Source organism: Takifugu rubripes, chromosome 21, assembly GCF_901000725.2.
Source record: "Takifugu rubripes chromosome 21, fTakRub1.2, whole genome shotgun sequence".
Lineage (NCBI taxonomy): Eukaryota > Metazoa > Chordata > Actinopteri > Tetraodontiformes > Tetraodontidae > Takifugu > Takifugu rubripes.
The window spans coordinates 10,348,777-10,360,051 of NC_042305.1; the positions used below are offsets into that span (position 1 = coordinate 10,348,777).

Sequence of the window (11,275 nt, forward strand, 5' to 3'; positions counted from 1 at the left end):
CATCCTTCCCTGCCTGCGAATGCTGAAAACAGCACCTGAGGTCGTTTAGACCTGTCCTGACCTGAAAACGGGCGTATTTACAGGAACCAGACAGACAGACAGACATGACTATTTCTACAGTTCTGTTTAATATATCAAATGATTAAACTCTGTTTTGAAACACCGGCCCATTTACAGCTGAAAAGACAAACACAAGAGGGGGCAAAAGATGTTCACAGTCATAAAACAAACTTGTTATATTACAAATACATAAGGCACTTTTGCTGGTAAGCAGAATGCAGAAATTTGCTCCGAGGGTGGAAACGGAACCACCAAGTACAAAAAAAAGTGATCCAAAGTTTGTTTGAGGGGAAGAAGGAAGAGGAAATTTCTTTGTATTGAACTGAAGCCCTTTGAAACCACGCTGGAGATGTTGAAACCTGCCGCACAGAGCGTCCCCTTTAAGATTTATCTAGGAGTTTATTATAAAAATATAAGGTAACGCCTGAACGAGGACAATCTTTTAATCTGTACTGGTACTCAGAGGCACGTTGTGAAGGGATGGAACATATTCTGCATGTCTGGAATGAGTTTTGGTCCCTTTTCCACATTTACTAATCTGCTCAGTTTGCTGTGCAACAGGCGCTTCGAATGCCTGTTTGGAATTTACTCGGGTGCTTGTGTCTTGTGTGAATTTAGGTGTAGGATTAAAACAAAATAACAGGAATACAGTTGGAAACAGCAGCAAAATCCATTTTAGGTCTGTAATAAATCTCTCTTAGCTCCCTCCGAGCTGCTGCTGAGGGATCAGCTCAGTCCGAGTCTTCGTCGTCCAAATACTCCTCTGCGTTGCTGTGTGTGCGGGTGATGGCTGAAAGCAAACGACTGCAGTTAGAGATCAGAATCCTGCGGTGCTTCGTTTCTCACAGCAAAAAAAACAAACAGTGAAAACATTAGCAGACAAGTGTTCCCAGGCATATGTGGTTTTATATAATCCGGGACAAATACACAGTAAAATAATCTGCACTCTTCCAATGAAAACAGTCACATCTGAAGCATTCAACTTATTTTCACCGGCTATTTTATTTTACTGCAGGGAACTCATCCCAAATGCATGTCTAGTTTTCAGATCTTCATACAATCTGCTAAATGAGTTAAGTGGAATTTCTTTTGCGCAATTACAAATTATAGCAAAAGGTGGTTTGATGGAATTCATAAACTGGAAAGAAAACTGCAAGATTTAAAGTAGTTTTGGACAGTTTGCAGTACAAACAGACGCTGTAATGCTGCCCCCTCGTGGCCGCTGGACTTACTGCTTTGCTGTTTCCTCTTGAGAAGCGAGGCGCACTGCGCGTTGGTGGCCATGTCCAGTGCCAGTTTGTTCTCATTGTTCCGGATGTCTGTCCTTGGATCTGAAACAAAGATAAAAATTCACTGACGTGGAAACTTCTGGAGGGAGAATGGTTTAGAGATGACAAGAAAAACACAAGTAATGAGTCCGTTTAAGAAAACAACACTCGATCGCCAGATGAGGCCAGGGGAGGCTCCGGCCCACCCACGACCTTGAACTGGACGAGTGGCGGTGGATAACGGACAGACCAAAGTTTTAATCAAAGCTTTCTGCAGCTCGCTGGCTCTTCGTGCCACGCAGGAAATTATCGCCTTATTTCCTTTTATGAAACCCAACATGAGGCAAGATAAGATGCTCACTTTTCTTCAGCAACAGTTCCACAATGTCAGAATAACCCTTCCAGGCAGCAGCGTGCAGAACGGTGTCCCCCAGTTTATTCTGAAATAGACAGGTCGTTTAATATTTTATAGGAACGATGTACAAGCTGCTAGAACAACAGGGGTCTTACCTGCTGGTTGACTTCCACGTTGGGCTGACTTAGCAACACCTCCACCACGTCTGACACAGAAGAGAAACAGGTCTCACTTCCACAGGCAGAAGTTAATCTGTATGCTTTACGTCCCGCAGCCTTTACCTTTGTGTCCCCCATGGCATGCCCAGTACAGGGCAGTGTTTCCAGCCTTGTCCAGCCCGTTGACGCCCACCTTGTTCTCGATGCATTCCCTCAGCCAGCTCAAATTACCTGCTCATCGGGAGAAAAAGGGTCAGACCTCCATTAAGGCCAAAAACCAGGACATCTGTTGGCCTCAGACTGAAGAGATGTAGAATAACGGGTCTGTGGGTCGATGTCGCACCTCGTTTGGCCGCTTCGTGCATGGGATTGTCGATGGACTCTGCCTGCTCGGCAACTAAAACGAAGCATACGAGGCAATGAGCACTTTAGTGAATAAAGAAAACATCAAAAATAATAAATTGCCAGTGAGGGAAAGGAATAAAGATGTGTATGAGGACCAGATGGCTTCAAGCGCCTTAAAAAAAGGGAAACATTTTTAGACAAACAGGACACGAACAGGATTCTCTCTTTATATACAAAAAGACTTCTGCTTTTGATCCAGCCTACACAGTGCAGCTGCGTTAGGTCCACAGGCCAGTCAGGTGATCGGGTCTACTCACCATAGTTACTGGGAATCAGACCAGTCCTTCCCCTGCACGTTCCCTTCCACCAATTAGTGTCACTCTGAGGAGAAGAAAGGAAGTTACTCACAATTGCATAAAACTGAAAACATGCACATGAATGAAGAAATTTGGTTCATTTGATGCAAAGAAAATGCTGATTGGGGGTCAGAAAAAGACGCAAATTGCATAAGACTGAACAAAACAGGAACTAAAAGTGATGAAGACAGAGATAATTAAGGCTGCACTAAACTCACAGTGTCTGAGATGTAAAGGATGTCGCCTTCTTCAAAGTACAGCTCATCTGGCTGAAGGAAGTAAAATTGGGATTATTAGGACGATGAAGATCGGTTCAGTGCCTTAGATTCTTGTTTGAAAAGACTGAATAAATCAACTGTGACAGAACCAAGAAAGAACTCATACCGTTCTGGGGTCAAAGGTGAACAATGCTCTGAAGACCTTGACCTGGCCTGGCAAAACAGAGAAGTTAAGGCAATTTGTGGGAGCCGTTATCTTCACGTAACCATCCCGCCAGCACAGACAGTAGCTTTAATGTGATATATTGGTCTGAGGCAATAACCACCCCGAGACAATCCTTATCTAGGCAAACGCTATGCAGAAAAAACCTGCCGAGGGCCCGAGCTGAGGGAAACCTCCTCTGCAGCAGCCAGCAACACATTTCTGCATGCGGAGCGGGGTTAAAGCCATCGGGCAGGTGGTTGCGGTCCCCCTCCCCGGGGCCTGCCGCTCACATTAGCGCTGCTGGAATGTCACCAGAGTGGGCGAGGCACTGGAAGAAAGACTGTACTTGCTCGTGGTGACCTACAACTTCGCATGTTGTTGCAGCCGCTCGCGGGCGGATGCAACAACAGCATCAGCCCCTACACGGGTATTTGGTCAAACCATGCGTGATCGTGTCAGGGGATGCTCCATTGTTTGGAACTGGACTCGACCTTTATGCAGCAGGATGTGACAGGAACCATGTGAACCATGTGGGAACAGTGTATGAACGGTGAGGTTTTAATGGTTGCTGTGGTTGTGTATGCCTTTTCCCATGTATAAAATACTTTTTCTTTTTAAAAACTGCCTTCTTTCTATTTTTTGGGCATTCTCACCCCGACTTATGCAGCAATGTTAATCTGTATTTACTGCGTTGAAGAGTTTCTTTGACGCGGCCCGATTGGACCGAGCCACTTCCCACCCCACCCCCGGTTGCTCAGAACGTCTCAGAATGTCTGAGCCGGGAGCACAAGCCCGGCTCTGTTCAACGCATCTGCTCTGCAGGCCCAGTCATGCCGCTCAGCACATGCAAAAATCCTGTGCCGGCTCGTCCTCGCCGTGGATGTTTGCACCGACGGGAGGCTTGATTTGGTGAATTTTGACGTTTTTCCACACAGTTCTGCAGGGAAAAACGCACGTATCAGGACCATTTACACCACAGAATCTTGTTTCTGTGTAATACACACATGTGGTCAGGTCCAATGAGCATCAGATAATCCTGATAGCTGTGGAGACGTCTCATTAATAACCACGATGAGTGTAAATTGATAAACACACCTTGTGGGTGGAGGAAACTGATTAAGCACCTGTTTTCATCCCTGGTTTCTAATGAAAATAAACATTTAAGACCTTGTGTTCAAACGACTTGAGATGTGATGACATCACAGATTCCTCCCCACCAACTCTCTGCATCCAGGGGTAGTAGGTAAATAAAACCATGAGGATTCTGGGAGTTTCTCCATCGAGATGATCATTTGATTAATATAGCCCCCATCTTTTTTAGATTTAACTGTGGAGCTGCAGAAAACTGGCGTCATCCAGGCACAACTCGTGGGAGGGTGCATCTTTTTTGTCTAACAACTATTGCCTGTAACTAAAATAGGACCCAGACTGAACTGATCAGATGTGCCGTCCATCGCCGCCTCCTAACCTCCAGCATGACCCTAAAGCTGTATGAATGAGGGCAATAGGGAAGTCACAGAGGCCTGCTGCTGAGAAGCTGCTGCCAATCAACAGCAAATCCGGCGTCGCTGCAGCCCGCAATCGCTTATATTCACATCACTCGGTGTCTATTTACTTTATCGCTTTCTTTGCGGTGAAAACGAAAGGCACGGATGGGAGAAATGAGCCGAACCGCCAGTGGTTGACACCCATTAACGCCGACAAGGTGTGTTACCTCCGTTGCTGACTGAGGCGGCTGCAGGAAGTTTTCGTTCGCTTGTTCAGAACGGAAGTCTTACCTGGTTTGGCGGGTTTAGGAGGAGGCTTCGACATTTGTAAAGTTCGGCTGGCGTCAGAGAATAGGACGAAAAGCGAGAGCCGCGTTATTTAGTTCAGAAAAGAAACCTCGCAGCGAACACAGCCGACACCGTCAAAGAGGAAGTCCAGTCACACACAAGGTTCGACGCGGAAAAGCTCGTCTGCGCATGCGCAATCTTCGATTTCTGATTTTAATATATTTATATTTATTCACACACACACTTTATATTTATTCACACACACCGACTAAAAAAACGACCATTCATAACGCAACTATCAGTGCTGCATTTTATGCATTTGTGCTTTTGTTTTTTTTAACATATATGTAGGCTTGAAACACTTAATAGTTTTGCTTTTTCGGAGCTTTTTCGTAGAACGTGTCGACAGCTGTGTCAATTTTCCTTTAAACCTGTTGTCCTATCGTTATTCCAACGTTTGCGGTCTCTGACATCGCTGCCCTTTTCCCCTAGCAATGGTTGGGAGTGACGTAGATCTCTTTCAGCCAATTAGGTGTCGGTAGGCAAAGAATGCGGAAGTAGATGCACAGTCGTGCAACTTTCTGCCACACCAACTCTTCTGTGCACCCCTTAAATATGAGTAGGAATTGCGTGGCGAGGGCCTCTGAGATTAAGAAATTAATTGTAGGAATTGGTGGGTAAGTCACTGTAGAGGACTATAACCTGTGTTTTCAACATGCAGGGTTTAGGTTTTATTTTTCTCTTTGGCTTAATTTGACTGCAGACTGCATGATGTGCAAACACAAGCTTTTAAATAATTACTCATTTACGTGTGATGTTTTGTTTTTAAATTGTGCTGCTGTAGACTTGATGAGCCATAATGTGCATGTGCAGGGTTGTAATAAGATCAGTAAACCATGTCACAACCCTGCAGGCTGCAAAGACAACAGCGAACAGCTCTGTAGTACAAAAAAAACTCTTTCTGTTAATTACTGACACGGAAAGACTTTAACAAATATCTATATTTTTAATAAGGTGAGTTAGTATTTGGCTTAGTGTCTAATCAAAGATAATACACGATTGTCAACATTCTTACTGAGCTTATTAAAAAGGTGAAGACTCAGCTTTTCCTCTCAGTGCTTTTATTAAGTGTTTTTTTTTTTCCAGGATGACCAACGGAGGAAAATCCACTCTTTCTCAGAGTCTACACCAGCAGATACCAAACAGCTGCGTTATTGCGCAGGACTCATATTTTAAGGTTGAGGTTTTTTTGTCCCGTAAATCCTGTCAGGGTTTTTTAGCCCTTCTGCTTAAAAATTCAAAACTTTATTTATTCACCAGGATGAGTCAGAGGTGCCAGAGGACAGCCATGGATTTAAGCAATATGATTGTAAGGGTTGAGAAAAGCATATTAAAACCTGATATCACTGTTAAATATGTGTATTTTTCTATCGTGACGCCCACAGTCACAGTCGTGTTCTCTTTGAGTGCTGGACGCGCTTCACATGGACACGATGATGAGCGACGTTGATTCATGGCGAAGAGATCCAGTCCAGTTCCTGAGGCAGAGGAGTCTGAAGCCTTCTGATGAACAGCTGTTTGTGCTGATCGTGGAAGGTTTCCTCATTTTCAACTACAGGTTTTCCAAAGCTATTGATTGTTCCTAATCTCAGCAATTTTATCACTTCTTTATGACTAGGTGTGTCTCCACTGCGTAAGAGGATCCTGATTTTAATACATCTTTTACAAGTTTTGATGTAGTTCTTTAAAATAAATTAACCAAAATGATTTTCCCTATTTTCAGGCCTCTAAATCTGCTATTTGACAAAAGATACTTCATGGAAATTCCTTATGATGTCTGCAAGAGGCGACGAAGGTGTCAGATTTTATGACTAAAGTCTTTTTTGGTAGGGTTGTAGTATATATATAAAAGATCGACTTTCCATTCTAATATATTGTTTTTGATTGACAGCTTGAGGGTGTACACCCCTCCTGATCCTCCTGGCTATTTTGATGGACACGTGTGGCCGATGTACCTTAAAAACCGCATTGAGATGGAGGATTCAACACCCGGAATTGGTGAGTGTTCCATCAAAACTGGATTATCTGAGCAGTTAGAATGTTGTTGAGGGCGAGACATAAAAAAGATTTTTTTTTTAGTATTTTTGGATGGTCAGAAGCCAAAAGAAGAGCTGTTGTCTGGAGTGCGTGACGATGTTTTTAAGGAAATAGAAAGACTCAGAGGTAAGTTGCAACCGACAATTTGACCCAAATCATTTTCGAGTAAATTATGCCAGATATAATTCAGCTGATAACCTTGAAGGACCGCGGTGGACATCCTCAAAACACAAATCTACATTCAGGAAGCTCTATTATTATTAGACCAATAGCGCCAATAAAATTTGCCGTGCAACAAAACTCCTAAAAAGAACTATACTATATATCTACCATAAACAAACATACTCTTTGTTTGCTTTTGCCTCACTAATTAAGGATTATAAAAGCATAAAAACCCAGCAGAGGTAAGTAAGTATACAAAGATTCTAATTGCTTCAGTATTGCGCAATCTAGTGATCATTGATTGCACCTATTGTTAGTGTGGCATCAATAGGCAGGTGGCGTCGTTTGTTAGTCTGCATATTGAGCTGCAGCACAGCCTCATGGGGTTTGTAGTTTTTAAGTGCCCTTAAGACGTGACCCAGGTCGAGGAGCCTGCTGTGTTGAATTCAGAGCCGTAGTGGTTGAATATCATTCTGAGTGCTGATGTTGCTCTGCCTGGGCTTTGGAATTACTGTGGCAGGTTGAAGACGTTGCTCAGACAGATAATGTCATGAGCCAGAATCAATGTGCTCATGCCGTGAATATTTTGCATATTTCCTTTGCAGACTGGAAAGCTTTTGTTCGTTAACATCTGGAAGATGGAGACTGCTGCACTCTTGGGTGTCACTAAAGTGCCATTATTTAGAGGCCATCCACTGTGAGATGAAAAGGACCAAGACATGTTTTTAAATTGTTTTATGTCTAATTAATGTTCGCAATACTGTTTTACTAAATGACAGTAGCGCTAGCCTCTACAATGGTCTAAATCATGGTCATTTTAGTATTTTTTCATTTTAATTTAGCACACTTTAAACTTGACAATCACCTCTGTATTCCAAATTATGAAGTAATGTCATAATAAAATACTGGGTGTGACTTGTTTTGAAATATTTGTGTTCATTTATTAATTATTCCGTTTCTTGATTAAGACCTCATTTGTCAAAACGCCTCACCGAATCCGCCGTTTGTCTCCCCCTGTCGGTTGCGTCTGGTACCGTCATACTGATTATTCCAGCGTCTGAAGAGTTTTTAGAAGATCTGTACTTCTTTTTCTACTTTTCTATTATTTTCTACTTCTTAGAGGGTGGGGGCATCAGTGCTTTTGGATAAAGAACCCATTTTCAGAAACTAGTCCGAAAATCACAAAGTAAGCAACTAGCTTCAGCCTTAACACTGCACACACCCCAGGCCCTCTCTCCGTATGAGGACTATAAATAGGAATTCTTTCATTCTTGACCTAAAACCTGCTTGACAGCTTAGAGTGGCATCCTTCATGCTGTCTTGTACTCTGCGTCAACGTTAATGCAGCTCTTTCTTTCTTTTTCTGAACGGATTTGCTTTTCTCACGCTACAGGATGATAAGAATTTTGCCAAAAAGTCCACTCTGTCAGCAGAAAATGACATTAGATCAGCAGCCGGTCTGCCTGGGCTGCACATGCAGCTGTGGTTGTGACCTGTAGGAGAACTACGGAGTTTCCTCACTTCCCTGTATTGGCCATATCCTCTTCCAGCTGTACTTATACAGGCGTGCTGCATTAATTGACACCTTCTGCAGGCTTTCCTACTACTGAAAGGACGAGGTCAGTAGAACAATGCTCGGCACAAGATTTCTTACCTACGTGCATCTGGTTCTTACCAGCTGCTTCTGTTGCTGCGCCGCTTTGCCTCAGCTCAGCCAGCAGCCCGTGAATGACAGGCCTGTGATTGGTAAGTGAGACGTAAACAACCAGGAAAACAGCTTGAAATCACAGGAATTATCGAGCCTTTAACTCACAACTGCTGCTGGTGTGTGTGTGTCTTTTTCTCCCCACAGGAGTCCTGACTCAGATGGTCTCCGACGAGGCCATGAAACCATTTGGGAGGACCTACATACCTGCATCCTATGTTAAATACATTGAGTCTGGAGGAGGCCGAGTGATGCCAATCAGGTGATTCAATGGATCGTCTAGATATTGTGTCATTGAGGAGGAAATATGAGGTTTTTCCCAGTTTCCAGCAGCAATGAAACACATTTTAAATAGAATATAACACCTTTTTATGTTTTAAAATGGTTGTATTGGTCAATATGGTCATCGATGCCATTGATTTATTGATCATTTGTTGATATTTGCCTGTGATCACGCCCACAGGTTGACTCTTAGGGCCTCTGAATATAAAACCATCTTCGGGCAGATAAATGGGTGAGCTGTAAATGCTAAACAAACCCTCTGAATGGTACTTTCCCCCTCCGCGGGCCTCACTCATACTGTACTCTGTCTGTGCAGCCTGCTTTTCATCGGTGGAGCCGTTGATTTGCAGAGGTCCGATTACGCCAGGGTGGCCAAGCTTTTTTACAGCCTGGCTCTGAGGGTTAGTACAGCCGGCTCTTCCTCTCACAGATGCCTCTTTCTGTGCCTTCCTACCTATTAAACTTTCACATATCTGTCTTTTACAGCCTTTTTTATTTAGTTAAAAAAAAGATTTATACAAATGACAATTGTGTGTGTTCACAGGCCAATGAAGCGGGGGATTTCTTCCCCATCTGGGGCACGTGCATGGGCTTGCAGCTGCTGACTGTCCTGGTGGCTGGAGAAAACCTGCTCTCCAACACCACAGCCGAGAACCTTGCTCTGCCCCTCAACCTCACAGCAGGTCAGACACGCGCTGGAGCTTTTCTGCGTGTATTCCTGCATATACCTAATATTACCACTTGGTGTCAGTAGAAGGAAATTACAAATCCGTGTGTGTGTGTGTGTGTGTGTGTGTGTGTGTGTGTGTGTGTGTGTGTGTGTGTGTGTGTGTGTGTGTGTGTGTGTGTGTGTGAATGCAGAAGCCTCGTCCAGCAGGATGTTTAAGGGGTTTCCAGATGATCTTATGAGGGCCTTGGCCCAAGAACCACTGACTGGAAACTTTCACCACTATGGAGTTACAGTAAAGGTACACACACGTGTACACACGTGCGCACACAAACACTGAGGTTTGCTTTTTAACAGTAGCATTTCCTGTTTCATATGACTGAATTATTTAATTCAGAGGGACCGACATTACAACGTTAAAGTGTAATGAGTATGTTAGTGAAGAGAAATGATGTTTTGATGAATAAAACATTGGGTATTACTTGTGTCTGTAGGGGGGGGGGTAATAAATCAATAAATAATGAGTCAATTCAATAACGAGATGAATGATCTTCCAGACTTTTCTGGCAAACACGAAGCTGCGGAGTTTCTTCTCCATCTTGTCTACAAACGTAGCTGCCAACGGAGCCCACTTTGTCTCAACCATGGAAGGTTAAAACAACACCATAATATCAATTTTAAAATGATGATTTATCAACAAAGAGTTTATAACGCTGTGACGATCCCCAGGAAAGAAATACCCTTTCTACGGGGTGCAGTGGCACCCTGAGGTGAACCGCTTTCAGTGGAAAAGTGGGCTGAGCTTCCCTCACTCCCCCCACGCCATTCAGTTATCATCCCTGCTGGCGGAGTTTTTCACCAACGAAGGTAATCGATCCCGCCGATATTAGAGTGACGCAAAGCTCCTCTGTGAATCCTCCTAACGTTTCTGCCTCGGTTTAGGGAGGAGGAGTCTCCATCACTTTGAGGATCCTGAGGAAGAGGCCTCGTCGCTCATTTATAAGTACAATCCTGTTTACGCCGCAAATATAACAGGATATGAACAGATCTACTTCTTCTGAGGGAAGGATTTCGTGGGGAGTTCAGCTCTTCGTATGACAAATCCCAGTTGTTTTTTTTAAATTAGTGACCGACTCGTGTTTTTAACCCCATGAACATTAAAGGGTCAAAGGTGCTGCCTCGTTCTGTATGTGTATGGCAGTTTAAATAAAATAATAAATGTGCTTGACTGTGCTCAGTGGTTTCTATTGCTGAACCGAATGATTTGGGTCCAGAAACCTTCAGGAATTGTCCTTAATTACTCAAACATGCTTGTTTTGTTTGAGTGGATACTGAATTCATACTTTAATGTCAAGACACAATAATTGGACCAGTTCGGACCATAAAATATGAGGCCAAATATGAGTAAAACTCTTATTCAAGGTTGATTTATAGATTATATAGTAGTACGCACACGCACACACGCACGCACGCACGCAGGAGGAGGAGTTGTTTTAAGAACATGTGCAAGCAAAATGCTAATTCACAAAAACACCGGATGTGATTGCAGTGTAACCAGAACCTGAAACACCTGACAGCTCCGTACATTTAACCCAGCAGATTTTAATCTAACCTAAATGTGA

At 43.5% G+C, this 11,275-nt stretch overlaps 3 protein-coding genes across 6 annotated transcripts; 2 read left to right on the forward strand and 1 right to left on the reverse strand.

The window, feature by feature from the left end:
* Positions 1 to 107: 107 nt before the first annotated feature.
* ostf1 (osteoclast stimulating factor 1) lies at positions 108 to 4,922 on the reverse strand. Its single transcript, XM_003974607.3, has 10 exons — positions 4,744 to 4,922; positions 2,927 to 2,973; positions 2,761 to 2,811; positions 2,504 to 2,567; positions 2,185 to 2,238; positions 1,965 to 2,072; positions 1,839 to 1,888; positions 1,690 to 1,768; positions 1,293 to 1,391; positions 108 to 850 (listed from the first exon to the last, which is right to left on the reverse strand). Exons 1-10 carry the CDS (start codon positions 4,775 to 4,777, stop codon positions 792 to 794), a joined length of 645 nt encoding a protein of 214 aa, XP_003974656.1. The 5' UTR covers positions 4,778 to 4,922; the 3' UTR covers positions 108 to 791.
* On the forward strand, positions 4,004 to 7,926 carry nmrk1 (nicotinamide riboside kinase 1). 4 transcript variants are annotated; one of them, XM_029829271.1, is made up of 9 exons: positions 4,004 to 4,208; positions 4,287 to 4,341; positions 5,887 to 5,977; positions 6,061 to 6,109; positions 6,208 to 6,358; positions 6,524 to 6,595; positions 6,692 to 6,798; positions 6,880 to 6,963; positions 7,605 to 7,926. In XM_029829271.1, exons 3-9 carry the CDS (start codon positions 5,888 to 5,890, stop codon positions 7,625 to 7,627), a joined length of 576 nt encoding a protein of 191 aa, XP_029685131.1. In that variant the 5' UTR covers positions 4,004 to 4,208; positions 4,287 to 4,341; position 5,887; the 3' UTR covers positions 7,628 to 7,926. The 4 variants fall into 4 exon arrangements, with proteins under 4 accessions (XP_029685131.1, XP_011613928.1, XP_003974929.2 ...); XM_011615626.2 differs by lacking the exon at positions 4,004 to 4,208 and having other exon boundaries at positions 4,231 to 4,670; XM_003974880.3 differs by lacking the exons at positions 4,004 to 4,208; positions 4,287 to 4,341 and adding an exon at positions 5,267 to 5,417.
* Positions 7,927 to 8,274: 348 nt separating this feature from the next.
* On the forward strand, positions 8,275 to 10,881 carry LOC101071237 (gamma-glutamyl hydrolase). Its single transcript, XM_003974879.3, has 9 exons — positions 8,275 to 8,745; positions 8,852 to 8,966; positions 9,168 to 9,218; positions 9,303 to 9,387; positions 9,531 to 9,669; positions 9,848 to 9,954; positions 10,211 to 10,304; positions 10,383 to 10,520; positions 10,596 to 10,881. The coding sequence occupies exons 1-9, from the start codon at positions 8,631 to 8,633 to the stop codon at positions 10,712 to 10,714; spliced, it is 963 nt and encodes a 320-aa protein (XP_003974928.1). The 5' UTR covers positions 8,275 to 8,630; the 3' UTR covers positions 10,715 to 10,881.
* The last annotated feature ends 394 nt before the right edge of the window (positions 10,882 to 11,275 follow it).